The sequence below is a fragment of the Bufo gargarizans genome, chromosome 5 (assembly GCF_014858855.1).
Source record: "Bufo gargarizans isolate SCDJY-AF-19 chromosome 5, ASM1485885v1, whole genome shotgun sequence".
NCBI lineage: Eukaryota > Metazoa > Chordata > Amphibia > Anura > Bufonidae > Bufo > Bufo gargarizans.
In genome coordinates, this window is record NC_058084.1 from 305963426 (window position 1) to 305978384 (window position 14959).

The window sequence follows — 14959 nt, forward strand, 5'->3', positions numbered from 1 at the left end:
CACATGTGACATGCACATATCACTTAGCTGTTGGTGTCCCTCATACTAGGGGTGACCTACTCTGGTATGTGATGGTTCCCCAAGATCATCACACTAGCAGTTGGGGCAAAGTGATCATGGGATCCCAAAAATAGTCTAGATTCCTCACTGAAGACGCTATGGTTCCAGTCCGTAGCAGTCCAGGTTTCTTGTTCATGAGGAAGCGGTTCCTGGTTGTCAATGACAGGACATGTAAAGGGTGCCATGTGAACACATTTTCATTTGCTAAGTGCATGGAAATGGTGGGAAGACAAGGATGTGTACTGATGGTGTGATCTACAGTGCTGCCCATAATTATTAATACCCCTGGCAAATTTTGACTTAAAGTTACTTTTATTCAACCAGCAAGTAATTTTTTGACGGGAAATGACATAGGCGTCTCCCAAAAGATAATAAGACGATGTACAAGAGGCATTTTTGTGGAAAATAAACATTTCTCAGCTTTTATTTACATTTGAACAAAAAGTGTCCAATCCTAAATTATTTATACCCTTCTCAATAATCAATAGAAAAGGCTATTACAGCAATCCAACGCTTCCCATAATTGCAGACCAGCTTTTTGCATGTCTCCACAGGTACTTTTGCCCATTCATCTTTAGCAATGAGCTCCAAATCTTTCCGGTTGGAGGGTCTTCTTGCCATCACCCTGATCTTTAGCTCCCTCCACAGATTCTCAATTGGAATCAAGTCTGGACCCTGGCTGGGCCACTCCAAAACGTTAATGTTGTTGTCTGCTAACCATTTCTTCACCACTTTTGCTGTGTGTTTTGGGTCATTGTCATGCTGAAATGTCCACTGGTGCCCAAGGCAAGTTTCTCTGCAGACTGCCTGATATTATCGTTAAGAATCCTCATGTATTGCTCTTTTTTCACTGTGCCATTTACTGTGATTAGGATCCCTGGTCCATTGGCTGAAAAACATCCCAAAAGCATTAGGTTCCCACCACCATGAATGACAGTGGGGATGGTGTTCTTTGGGTTGAAGGCTTCTCCTTTTTTATGCCAAATAAAGAAAACATCATTGTGACCAAACAATTAAATTTTTGTTTCATCTGACCATAACACAGAAGACCAGAAGGCTTCTTCTTTGTCCAGATGAACTTTTACAAAGGCCAAGCAAGCTTTTATGTGCCTGTTCTGCATCTGTGGAACCCAGCAGTGTGCAGTGTCCGTTGGATTGTCTGCCTTGAGACATTGCCACCAGCCGAGCCTAGATTCACTAGGATTGCCTTCTTGGTGATCCTTGGATTCTTTTTCACCTCTCTAACTATCCTTCTGGCCAGCACAGGTGTCACTTTTGGCTTCCGACTACCTCCTCTGAGATTTTCCACAGTGCGGAACATCTTGTATTTTTTGCTCAAATGTAGAGTTGAGCGAACACCTGGATGTTCGGGTTCGAGAAGTTCGGCCGAACATCCCGGAAATGTTCGGGTTCGGGATCCGAACCCGATCCGAACTTCGTCCCGAACCTGAACCCCATTGAAGTCAATGGGGACCCGAACTTTTCGGCACTAAAACGGCTGTAAAACAGCCCAGGAAAGGGCTAGAGGTCTGCAAAAGGCAGCAACATGTAGGTAAATCCCCTGCAAACAAATGTGGATAGGGAAATTAATTAAAATAAAAATTAAATAAATAAAAATTAACCAAAATCAATTGGAGAGAGGTTCCATAGCAGAGAATCTGGCTTCCCGTCACCCACCACTGGAACAGTCCATTCTCAGATATTTAGGCCCCGGCAACCAGGCAGAGGAGAGAGGTCCCGTAACAGACAATCTGGCTTCATGTCAGCAGAGAATCAGTCTTCATGTCATAGCAGAGAATCAGGCTTCACGTCACCCACCACTGTAAGAGTCCATTTTCATAAATTTAGGCCCAGCACCCAGGCAGAGGAGAGAGGTCCCGTAACAGAGGATCTGGCTTCATGTCAGCAGAGAATCAGTCTGCATGTCATAGCAGAGAATCAGGCTTCACGTCAGCCACCACTGCAACAGTCCATTGTCATAAATTTAGGCCCAGCACCCAGGCAGAGGAGAGAGGTCCCGTAACAGAGGATCTGGCTTCATGTCAGCAGAGAATCAGTCTGCATGTCATAGCAGAGAATCAGGCTTCACGTCAGCCACCACTGCAACAGTCCATTGTCATAAATTTAGGCCCAGCACCCAGGCAGAGGAGAGAGGTCCCGTAACAGACAATCTGGCTTCATGTCAGCAGAGAATAAGTCTGCATGTCATAGCAGAGAATGAGGCTTCACGTCAGCCACCACTGCAACAGTCCATTGGCATATATTTAGGCCTAGCACACAGGCAGAGGAGAGAGGTCCCGTAACAGACAATCTGGCTTCATGTCAGCAGAGAATCAGTCTGCATGTCATAGCAGAGAATGAGGCTTCACGTCACCCACCACTGCAACAGTCCATTGGCATATATTTAGGCCTAGCACACAGGCAGAGCAGAGAGGTCCCGTAACAGACAATCTGGCTTCATGACAGCAGAGAATCAGTCTGCATGTCATAGCAGAGAATGACAAACTCCAGCCTAGTGGATATAATTAAATATAATGGGGTTGGACCCTGGGAGAAGAAACTGATCTTGGGAGGAAGAAGCAATCTGCCGGCACTAACAGACATGCAGGAAGAACTGTCTTTTTATTCTCATGGATAGTCTGATCTGTCGCAAGTTGTTCAGCTGTTTGCTCATCGTGGTACATCTCTTGGCTGCGTCGCATGAATAAGGCGGACGCGGTTTATGTCTTTAAGGGCACATCCATATATAACAGACACGGCCTCTGGACACAACTTCCTTGATGTTTCCATGAAATTCAAATTAGCGTGTCACAAACATCGGCATGGTCGATGCGTGATTCTTCCCTCCCTTCATTTTCATCCCTCCCAGTAAGGTCATCTGGTCCAATCATTTTATTATGACCGTCAGTGGGCATCCTCCCCTGACCGTCATTTGACACCTGGGTTTGTCCTACAGACATATCATGGTGGCCCAAACATGGTCCTCCATCTGTTAGACATCCATGATTTACGATATTATTTATTATTATCTATGCGCCCCCTGATGATCCCACACAGTGGGTGAAACGCGTTGGGGTTTCTAGCACAGACACGTCTGTGCCTTCACTAGGTATCCTCCTAGGTGTCAATGTTTCGTTGTGTCTTGTTCTGTAGTCATTTTGCATCGTGTACCTTTTGGTATCTCTACCGATAGGGTAGTATACACTGTGCATTTAGGGTAATCCTGTCTGGTCCATGCCCAACTGAGTCCACCCATACGGCCTTTGCCGGCCCGCCTACCGTAGGGTGTACTAGGAGTTGTCAGTGAGGTTCGAGGACGGGGGGTCTCCACCATCAGGAGTCGCCCCTGGGCACAGGGCCTAGATGTAGTATCATTACCAGGGTCACTTCACCTCCTCTTCTCAATATATGGGTGGACTTCTTGTACATGGACCTGATAGGACTTATTAGTGCGTTCTATGAATTAATAAAGATTATTTACTATTAAGGGTTTCTCTTTAGCTGGACCTGCATAGCAGAGAATGAGGCTTCACGTCACCCACCACTGCAACAGTCCATTGGCATATATTTAGGCCTAGCACACAGGCAGAGCAGAGAGGTCCCGTAACAGACAATCTGGCTTCATGTCAGCAGAGAATCAGTCTGCATGTCATAGCAGAGAATGAGGCTTCACGTCACCCACCATGTCCGACCATGTCCACGACCATGTCCACGTCCGCGTCCCTTACTAGATGTTTTTCTCATTGTTATGGTTCACCACAACAACAAATATATTATTTGGCCCAATGTATTGTATTCAAATTCAGCGGGATATAAATTTGAGGCCTAGTATTTAGGCGCTGGGTGACCGGTATGGATTTAGTGACAGAATTAGACTTGGAAATGCACAGAAGCGTGTGTGTGTGAAGTTATTCTGAATGACCCAATGTGCACCTTGAATATTATATACCCTTTTAGGGATAGATTTCAAATAGCTCTGATATAGCAGAAACCACTAAATTATGAAATTGCTAAATTGGGAATTGTATTTCAACCCAGAACAAAAAATGTGCTTTGACGGACACTAAATAACTTTCCCAGCCACAACAGGACAGCGTTAACGAGAGATTTAGCAGGATATAAATTTGAGGCCTAGTATTTAGGCGCTGGGTGACAGGTATGGGTTTAGTGACAGAATTAGACTTGGAAATACACAGTAGCGGGTGTGTGTGAAGTTATTCTGAATGACCCAATGTGCACCTTGAATATTATATACCCTTTTAGGGATAGATTTCAAATAGCTCTGATATAGCAGAAACCACTAAATTATGAAATTGTTAAATTGGGAATTGTATTTAAACCCAGAACAAAAAATGTGCTTTGACGGACACTAAATAACTTTCCCAGCCACAACAGGACAGCGTTAACGAGAGATTTAGCAGGATATAAATTTGAGGCCTAGTATTTAGGCGCTGGGTGACAGGTATGGGTTTAGTGACAGAATTAGACTTAGAAATACACAGTAGCGGGTGTGTGTGAAGTTATTCTGAATGACCCAATGTGCACCTTGAATATTATATACCCTTTTAGGGATAGATTTCAAATAGCTCTGATATAGCAGAAACCACTAAATTATGAAATTGCTAAATTGGGAATTGTATTTCAACCCAGAACAAAAAATGTGCTTTGACGGACACTAAATAACTTTCCCAGCCACAACAGGACAGCAGTAACGAGAGATTTAGCAGGATATAAATTTGAGGCCTAGTATTTAGGCGCTGGGTGACAGGTATGGGTTTAGTGACAGAATTAGACTTGGAAATACACAGTAGCGGGTGTGTGTGAAGTTATTCTGAATGACCCAATGTGCACCTTGAATATTATATACCCTTTTAGGGATAGATTTCAAATAGCTCTGATATAGCAGAAACCACTAAATTATGAAATTGTTAAATTGGGAATTGTATTTAAACCCAGAACAAAAAATGTGCTTTGACGGACACTAAATAACTTTCCCAGCCACAACAGGACAGCGTTAACGAGAGATTTAGCAGGATATAAATTTGAGGCCTAGTATTTAGGCGCTGGGTGACAGGTATGGGTTTAGTGACAGAATTAGACTTAGAAATACACAGTAGCGGGTGTGTGTGAAGTTATTCTGAATGACCCAATGTGCACCTTGAATATTATATACCCTTTTAGGGATAGATTTCAAATAGCTCTGATATAGCAGAAACCACTAAATTATGAAATTGTTAAATTGGGAATTGTATTTAAACCCAGAACAAAAAATGTGCTTTGACGGACACTAAATAACTTTCCCAGCCACAACAGGACAGCGTTAATGAGAGATTTAGCAGGATATAAATTTGAGGCCTAGTATTTAGGCGCTGGGTGACAGGTATGGGTTTAGTGACAGAATTAGACTTAGAAATACACAGTAGCGGGTGTGTGTGAAGTTATTCTGAATGACCCAATGTGCACCTTGAATATTATATACCCTTTTAGGGATAGATTTCAAATAGCTCTGATATAGCAGAAACCACTAAATTATGAAATTGCTAAATTGGGAATTGTATTTCAACCCAGAACAAAAAATGTGCTTTGACGGACACTAAATAACTTTCCCAGCCACAACAGGACAGCGGTAACGAGAGATTTAGCAGGATATAAATTTGAGGCCTAGTATTTAGGCGCTGGGTGACAGGTATGGGTTTAGTGACAGAATTAGACTTGGAAATACACAGTAGCGGGTGTGTGTGAAGTTATTCTGAATGACCCAATGTGCACCTTGAATATTATATACCCTTTTAGGGATAGATTTCAAATAGCTCTGATATAGCAGAAACCACTAAATTATGAAATTGTTAAATTGGGAATTGTATTTAAACCCAGAACAAAAAATGTGCTTTGACGGACACTAAATAACTTTCCCAGCCACAACAGGACAGCGGTAACGAGAGATTTAGCAGGATATAAATTTGAGGCCTAGTATTTAGGCGCTGGGTGACAGGTATGGGTTTAGTGACAGAATTAGACTTGGAAATACACAGTAGCGGGTGTGTGTGAAGTTATTCTGAATGACCCAATGTGCACCTTGAATATTATATACCCTTTTAGGGATAGATTTCAAATAGCTCTGATATAGCAGGAACCACTAAATTATGAAATTGCTAAATTGGGAATTGTACTTCAACCCAGAACAAAAAATGTGCTTTGACGGACACTAAATAACTTTCCCAGCCACAACAGGACAGCGGTAACGAGAGATTTAGCGGGATATAAATTTGAGGCCTAGTATTTAGGCGCTGGGTGACCGGTATGGATTTAGTGACAGAATTAGACTGGGATATGGCCAAAAAATAACCACACTATTGCTGGTTAAATGCACTTGGTGACGGGCGCAGCTTGCCCCTGATTTAGTATATGGCCAAAAAATGAACAGACTATTGCTGGTTAAATGCACTTGGTGTCACAGCTTGACGCACCACACTACTGAGGGTTAAATGCACTTGGTGACGGGCGCAGCTTGCCCCTGATGTAGTATATGGCCAAAAAATGAACAGACTATTGCTGGTTAAATTCACTTGGTGTGACAGCTTCACCCTGATGAAGGCTTTAGCCAAAAAACAACCACACCATTGAGGGTTAAATGCACTTGGTGACAGGCGCAGCTTGCCCCTGATTTAGTATATGGCCAAAAAAATGAACAGACTATTGCTGGTTAAATGCACTTGGTGTGACAGCTTCACCCTGATGTAGGCTTTAGCCAAAAAACAACCACACCATTGAGGGTTAAATGCACTTGGTCGCAGCTTGGATGCACTTGGTCGCAGCACCGCACAAGACACAAAATGGCCGCCGATCACCCCAGAAAAAAGTGACTGACAAACGGTCTGGGCAGCCTAAAAACAGTGAGTGAGCATTTGAATTTCAGCAGCTCAATGATGCACAGCTGCAGATCGATCGATTAATCAAGTGAAGTCCTTTGGAGGAGTTAATCTGCCTAATCTCGCCCTACTGTCGCATCCGCAACCTCTCCCTACGCTAATCAGAGCAGAGTGACGGGCGGCGCTATGTGACTCCAGCTTAAATAGAGGCTGGGTCACATGGTGCTCTGGCCAATCACAGCCATGCCAATAGTAGGCATGGCTGTGACGGCCTCTTGGGGCAAGTAGTATGACGCTTGTTGATTGGCTGCTTTGCAGCCTTTCAAAAAGCGCCAAGAAAGCGTCACAAAAGCGCCAAGAAAGCGACGAACACCGAACCCGAACCCGGACTTTTACGAAAATGTCCGGGTTCGGGTCCGTGTCACGGACACCCCAAAATTCGGTACGAACCCGAACTATACAGTTCGAGTTCGCTCATCCCTACTCAAATGTAAATAAAAGCTGAGAAATGTTTGTTTTCCACAATAATGCCTATTGTACATTGTCTTATTATCTTTTGGGAGACACCTATGTCATTTCCCATCAAAAAATTACTTGCTGGTTGAATAAAAGTAACTTTAAGTCAAAATTTGCCAGGGGTATGAATAATTATGGGCAGCACTGTATGTCTGGACGGTGGACAATGATAATGTGGAAGATGCTTGTGCTTGTCAGGGGATGAAATCATCCTTTATATTGTTGGTCTGTCTGGGCCATCCAGAGCCTGTTTGCCATGTGTACGTACCCTCACATAACCACTGCTCTGTCCCAACATCTGCTATCAGATAGGTCAGGCAATTAGCCAAAACAACCATCCTGCTTCTCTCAGTCCAATGATGCGGTCCCTCTGTTCGGCTTCTCCTGCTCTGTAACATGCTGCCTGCAGATTTCACTGCATTTTGCGATGACAGGTTGTCTTGAACTCCATTGTACTCTCTGATATGCAACCCAATAGAGTGTTCTGTAGCAATCACCTTCACAAACTTTCCAAAAATGGAATGGTCTCTGGTGAAGAGAGTGCAGCACAATTCTGAATTTACGTTTCTGCCTGTAAAGCCAACAAACATCTGCCATACATGTATGGCAGCAGTTGTGTCTTAAATTTGGTGTCCGGTCATTAGCGCAGCAGGCTCCATAGCTGCTGGGTTTTTGCTGTCGTCTAGGATTGGCGATAACGCAGATATTGAACACCTCAGAAGCTGTGGTCACACAGAGATAGGGGAAGTTGTAAATTCTCCATAATAGCCTCTGATCCTCTAATAGCAATAAAAACTACAGATTGGCCTACAAACAAATAAGCACTCAAGCAGCTCCATAATCCTAACTATAACAAAGTTACGGCAGTCAGAATGTAGTGATGAAAATATCTTTTTTTTCCAAATTTCTTTCAAATATCATTTTATTTGTATTCAATAATAATGTATTGTTTGATACAAATTAAAGCGATTAAACTGGGACTCCGATCAGAACTCTCCGCTGCCAACAATGATGGGGGGGATTTTAATTGGGGGGGAGAGGGGAGGCCGCACTGGCCACCAATGAATTTAATACAGGGGAGGGAGGAAGGGGGGCCGGGGGGGGCCGCACTAAACAAATTTAATACAGGGGAGGGGGGGGCGGGGGGGCCGCACAGGCCACCAATGAATTTGATACAGGGGAGGGAGGGGGGGGGCCGAACTGGCCACCAATGAATTTAAAACTGGGGAGGGAGGAGGGTCTGCCCCCTGCTGCCTGGCAGCACCTGATCTCTTACAGGGGGCTATGATATGCACAATTAACCCCTCAGGTGCCGCACTGGGGAGGGAGGGAGGGCGGGGGGCCGCACACTGTGCCACCAACCTATTATTACAATAGAGGGAGGGGGGGCCCGCACTGGCCACCAATGATATTCAAACTGGGGAGGGGGGGGTCTGCCCCCTGCTGCCTGGCAGCCCTGATCTCTTACAGGGGGATATGATAGTACAATTAACCCCTTCAGGGGGCAGTCATGTACACAGTTCTCAGTATATTCTAACTTGAAGCGTCCCCATCACAATGGGAACGCCTCTGTGTTAGAATATACTGTCGGATCTGAGTTTTCACGATGTGAAAACTCAGCTCTGAGAAAGCTGTATGCAGACGGATCTGCGGATCTGTCTGTGCTAAAGTAGCCTATGGACACGGATCACGGACGCGGGTGGCAATCTTGTGTGCCTCTGTGTTTATTCACGGACCCATTGACTTGAATGGGTCCGTGAACCGTTGTCCGTCAAAAAATTAGGACATGTCCTCTTTTTTTGGCGGACAGGAAACACTGATCACGGACGCGGATGACAAACGGTGCATTTTCAGAGTTTTAAACGGACCCATTGAAAGTCAATGGGTCCGCAGAAAATCACGGAAAACGGAACAACGGACACGGATGCACACAACGGTTCGTGTGCATCAGGCCTAAGACTGCTACAGTCTGATGAAACATGTCAACGATGTACCAGAGGGGATGTTTTTTTTTTTAATGGATTTAATTCAATACTATTTGGGATTTTATTTACACACAGGATCTATTTCTTCTAGTTATGGTTTTTCCAGATATATAAAGCAACCCATTTACAATAAAAAAACATATTTGTTTCTTTTGATTCATAAAGTAAAATATTTGAAAATGAAGAACATAAAAATAATTAGGCCAGTAAATGAATATTCCAAGTAAAAACAGTTGCCAATTAGCATGTGCTGTAGCCCATGTCCGTAGCATGGAAGGGCTTCAAATATGATACTTTGCACAGTTTTGTTGCCCTGTAATCCATGCAGACTGGTTATATAAATCTAATAGGATTATAAATATGGCAGAGACAAGTAAGGATTTACGGCTAAAGCTATAATAAACCAAAAGTAAAATATAAACAGATTTGGTCTTGTTCCACTGAAGCAAAAATCTGCCTGCTTAACTCTTATCATTCACAGGATGATGATGGATATCAAGCTATAGCCTAACTGAATGAGCTGAGAATTTATATTTTTGTTGATACAATAGGAACACAGGGGATGCTGTCCTGCACATCGTTTTACCATGAACTGTGCTGGCCCTTAATATGTTCTATAGTTAAACAGTTACATTCTTATTATTAAAGGGAACTGGCCACTATGAAAAGGATGTCCGCTTCACTGGCGTCATGTTATGAAGCAGGAGAAAAGCTGAGCAGATTGGTACATGTTATTGTGGGAAAAGATTCAGTAAATCTTGTAGTTTATGGATTGAATTCTCTGCTCACATTGGACTTAAGAGTCCAGTAGGTGGTACAATTCAGTGACAACCTTTCCTATATGAGCATACGTACAGGAAAGGCTGTCCCTCGCTAAGGGATTGTTCATATCTCTGCTTTGGGACTCCGGTAGTGTCTTCTGGCAGAGGAATAAACTACCAGAGTAACCGTAGCTGCATAGCCGGACACCGCCAGTAATGGGACCCAGAAATGGGATTCAGGAGGTTTCAGCAAACGGCAATTTGTCTACTAGAAAGCCGTCAGATTCTATTATACAAAATGGAGATTCAGCAGTGTCTGGCTATGCTGCATATGGTAGCTCCAAAACGGAGATGTGAACCTAGACTTAGTAGGACAACCCATTGGATTCCTAAGCCTAAAAATTAGCAGAAATTTCAATCAATAAGCTACAGGTTAGGGTCCATTCACACGTCCGTAAGTGTTTTGAGGATCTGCAAATTGCGGATCCGCAAAACACAGACACCTGCAATGTGCGATCTGCAATTTGCGGACCGCACATGACAGACACTTTAATAGAAAATGCCTTTTGTGGTCCGCAATTGCGGACAAGAATAGGACATGTTCTATTTTTTTCAGGAACGAAATTGCGGATCCTGAAAAAAACGTATCCCGAAAAAACGGATGCGGATCCCGAAAAAACAAATGCGGATTCAAAAAATGTGGATTTGCATCTGTTCCAGCCCCAATGAAAGTGAAAGGGTCCGCAAATTGCGGAACAAATGCGGACCCAAATTACAGACGTGTGAATGGACCCTTATACTGAGTTTTTTCCACAATCTGCTCAGCTAATCCTGCTCTGTAACACCATGTTATCAGACTACTTGTTCAACACGAAACGCTTTTACTACTGATTATTTTACCTTTCATACTTTTTAATTGCATTTCAGCTGATTCAGACAGTGAGTGCGATAGATCACGATGATCCTCCAGAGGGTCAACATATATACTATAGCCTGGCTCCTGAAGCTGCTAATAATCCAAATTTCACATTACGGGATAATCAAGGTAAGCCATGTAACCAATATGTCTGTTTTTGTATCTATCTACTGTATCTATATATCTTTTTTATCTATATACAAAATATTTAAAATATATGAAATTATCATCTATCAATCTATCCATCTATCTATGTAACACACAATAATATATGCAGATACAATATTAAAATATGGGAACTGTGTAAGTCACTTTTACCCATGCATTAAAAGGTAAAGTATGACTGTGTAATAGCATAAGGCTTTATTCACACACTCCCTATTAATTAATGTTAATCTTCTCTTCAAACAGCTGATCTGATATTGATGATATGATATCCTGACGATAGGCCATCAATATGTATGACCAGCTCAACCCCTTTAATGTGTGTTAAGACCTAAAAAAAAAGGTGAAGGTACGCCCACATGTAAGGGTGGGTTAACACTAGCGTTAGGGATTCTGTTATGGTTTCCGTTATAACAGGGTTATAACGGAACATAACAGAATCCATAAGACGGAAGGGCGGATCTGTTTTGCTGCCCATAGACTTGCATTATGACTGAAGGTAAAACGGACGCCTTTAAAAGGCATTCCGTTTGCTCTCCATTCTAATAGAAGTCTATTGGAATCAAAACGGATCCGTCTGGTTCCCGTTATGCAAGACAGAAAACAAAAGTCCTGTCGACAGGACTTTGTTTTCCGTCTTGCATAACGGGACCCAGACGGTTCCGTTATGTTTTCCCATAGACTTCTATTAGGACGTAGAAAAATGGAATGTCTCTTAGAGGCTTCCGTTTTGCATTTCATCCTATAGATTCCGTTATGTTCCGTTATAACCCTGTTATAACGGAAAGCCATAACAGAATACCTAACGCTTGTGCGAACCCACCCTAAATCTACAGCAGCTAAACCCATCCAAATCGTGCTAATGATTTAAAATTAGCACCGCAGTCCAATTTATGCTATAAATTTTATAGAAAGTGTGGATGAAATTTCTTAAAACTGTATCCACTTTGCTGGGACATAAATACTGAGGATTTGCAGCCACAGGTTTGCATATGACAAATCTGCAGTGTTTATGTACCATGTGAACGTACCCTAATATTTCCAGGTAGCTATAGGTTGGGCCTCCAGAATCGGTTCCCTAGGCACCCCAATTTGACACTGAGTACAATGTTGTATTGGTCTGTAACTTGCATTTAATCTGCGTCGGCGGATAGGCAAAAGAAAACATGGACGTAAATCTGATGTTTTAAAACGAAGACCAAAAATATTTCAATATGCTTGTGCGAATAAGGCTTAACAAAGATTATCCCAATCTAAAATAATAATCCAAAATCTGCAATCATTTAATATTTATTGTGCTTCTCTTTATGTGTCTGCTAGATAACACAGCCTGGATCTTGGCCCGAAAATCTGGCTTCAAACAAGCTGAGCAGAACATCTTTTACATCCCAATCCTAATAGCAGACAATGGGCAACCGATACTGAGCAGTACTGGTACTCTGACGATACAAGTCTGCAGTTGTAATGAAGAAGGTGATATAATGTCCTGTAGTGCAGAACCATACACCTTACCCATAAGCCTCAGCAGGGGTGCACTGATTGCTATCCTTGCCTGCATTTTTGTATTATTAGGTAAGTTTCATTCATTTATGAAATCCTTTTTAGTCTTTTATCCTGAAGCTTGTATTAGATGGGTAGATTTTTTGCTACAAGCTTTCGCAGTAACGCGATGATCTGGCAATGTAATACTGCCGCCGATTATCCGAGGAATAAGCAAATCTTTTGACATGTTCAATAAATATGGATCTGTATAGCACCACCTGCTGTTTCTTCTTGTCCTTATTTCTCTGTCCACCTCACTGAAGTGGCCGCACAAACTCAGTTTGAATCTTTAACTGCTACCAGCCCGATGGTCTGTTAGAAGCTGTGGCAGTTGCGAGGAAAGAGACGGTACTATATGATGCCTGATTTTCAAGTTTTACAGCAGTCATGAGATAACCCCTTTGATGGGCCCTTATATAATATTTAAGGCCAATCCTTCTCTACAGCAGCAGAAATGCGCGCATTTTATATGTGGCTGGAAACTGAGCTGTCAGATTGCTTTACTGTCCATATTAGTTTCATGGCATCCCTGGGTCTTATTAACACTCTAAGGCAGCTGCTGTATTAGAATGTAGAGTTTGTGGTCCCTAATCTTCTGCTCCATGCATGTAAATGAGTTGTCAGCAGGTGATTGTATTCTATGATATTCTCAGCAGATATCCATTGGATGCTAATGAAACTTTTTTTAATTCCACGTTTCAAGACTGTCTGTGTGGTTTATAATTACCATGCACAACGCAGATACCTCTGGCACCTTTGGTCCCTGCTCAGAAGCCGATTACTGCCATTGAAAAGTGTGTGCAGAAAGCATTTTCCTTGTCAGCTGCAATATATAAATTAGACAGTGTAAAGCATGATGCAGAATACCAAAAAGTACTTTATTTATTAACATCCTGTTATATAGAAAAGGAAATGAACAATAAAAGTCTAAAAGTACTCAAAATCTGAAAATCCGGGTTTTACTGTCAGTTACCTCCAATATCCCACCCCCGCCTAGTGTACAGCTGTTTAGCAGTGTTTGTGTTTGTCTGTGTGTTGAAATCAATTGTTTTTCTCTGACAAAATTCTTAAAATAGGGTAATTCAGCAGGAGAGAATATCATAGGTGAACTCTTTTTTACTTTTTGCCATAGGCAGGTTGGGGTAGCTAAAACAGCCATACAGTGGGGTAGATTTCCTAATCCTATATAACATTTAAACAGTATAACCAGAGGGTGCGGTCACATAGTAGTGAACCAGGGGGAAAAATAGGTAGAGTTGAGTACCTCTATGGTACCTCCATGGTAGCCCTGTATGTTCCCTACAAAGCCATGATACAGCTTTATGACACTATATGCTGTTGAAGGGCTTTATCTAATGGTTGTACTAAGTATTATTATCGTGTGTCATTTATCTGCTATATCTAAGTATTTTTTTTTCTTTTTCAGTATTAGTCCTGCTTATTTTATCCATGAGAAGACAAAGAAAGCAGCCATACACTATTGATGAGGAGGACAATGTTCATGAGAACATTGTCAGATATGATGATGAAGGAGGGGGAGAAGAAGACACTGAAGCATTTGATATTGCAACCCTATGGAGTTCAAGGGAGGCACATGTTGGAAAAAGTAGACAGGACATGCAGCCAGAGATTGAGAGCCTGTCCCGTTATGTGCCTCAGACGTGTGTCATGGACAATAATGTACACAGCTACATGTTGGCTAAGCTCTTTGAAGCGGATACAGATGTTTGTGCACCTCCATTTGACTCTCTTCAAACATACATGTTTGAAGGAGACGGATCAGTGGCTCAGTCTTTAAGCTCATTACAGTCATTCAGTACAGACTCCGAGCAGAGCTATGACTACCTTAATGACTGGGGACCTCGGTTTAAAAAGCTTGCTGAGATGTATGGTGCCAAGGATAGCAATGCATCATTGTGATAGCAAACAGAAAGAATTGGGAGAATTTATGCAGGGCTCCAAGCCCCATACTTTCTGGATTCATTACCTTTGAGGATTTCATTAATAGTGAAGCATAATCGGAGGTTCAGAATGAAAAATTCAATGGATGGCGCTGTAACAGAATATGCTCATGCTCTGGATCAGCTTTATTAAACCTATATAAAGAAAATTTTACATTGATGGTGTGAAAAAAGACATAATATT

The 14959-nt window shown here is 42.4% G+C and overlaps 1 protein-coding gene across 1 annotated transcript in view; it reads left to right on the forward strand.

The window, feature by feature from the left end:
- CDH20 (cadherin 20) overlaps positions 1 to 14734 on the forward strand; it is a 96710-nt gene extending 81976 nt beyond the window's left edge. Inside the window, exons 9-11 of the mRNA XM_044295492.1 lie at positions 11119 to 11236; positions 12593 to 12844; positions 14241 to 14734. Coding sequence (XP_044151427.1) covers positions 11119 to 11236; positions 12593 to 12844; positions 14241 to 14734 — 864 coding nt within the window. The remainder of the gene's footprint in view (positions 1 to 11118; positions 11237 to 12592; positions 12845 to 14240) is intronic.
- The last annotated feature ends 225 nt before the right edge of the window (positions 14735 to 14959 follow it).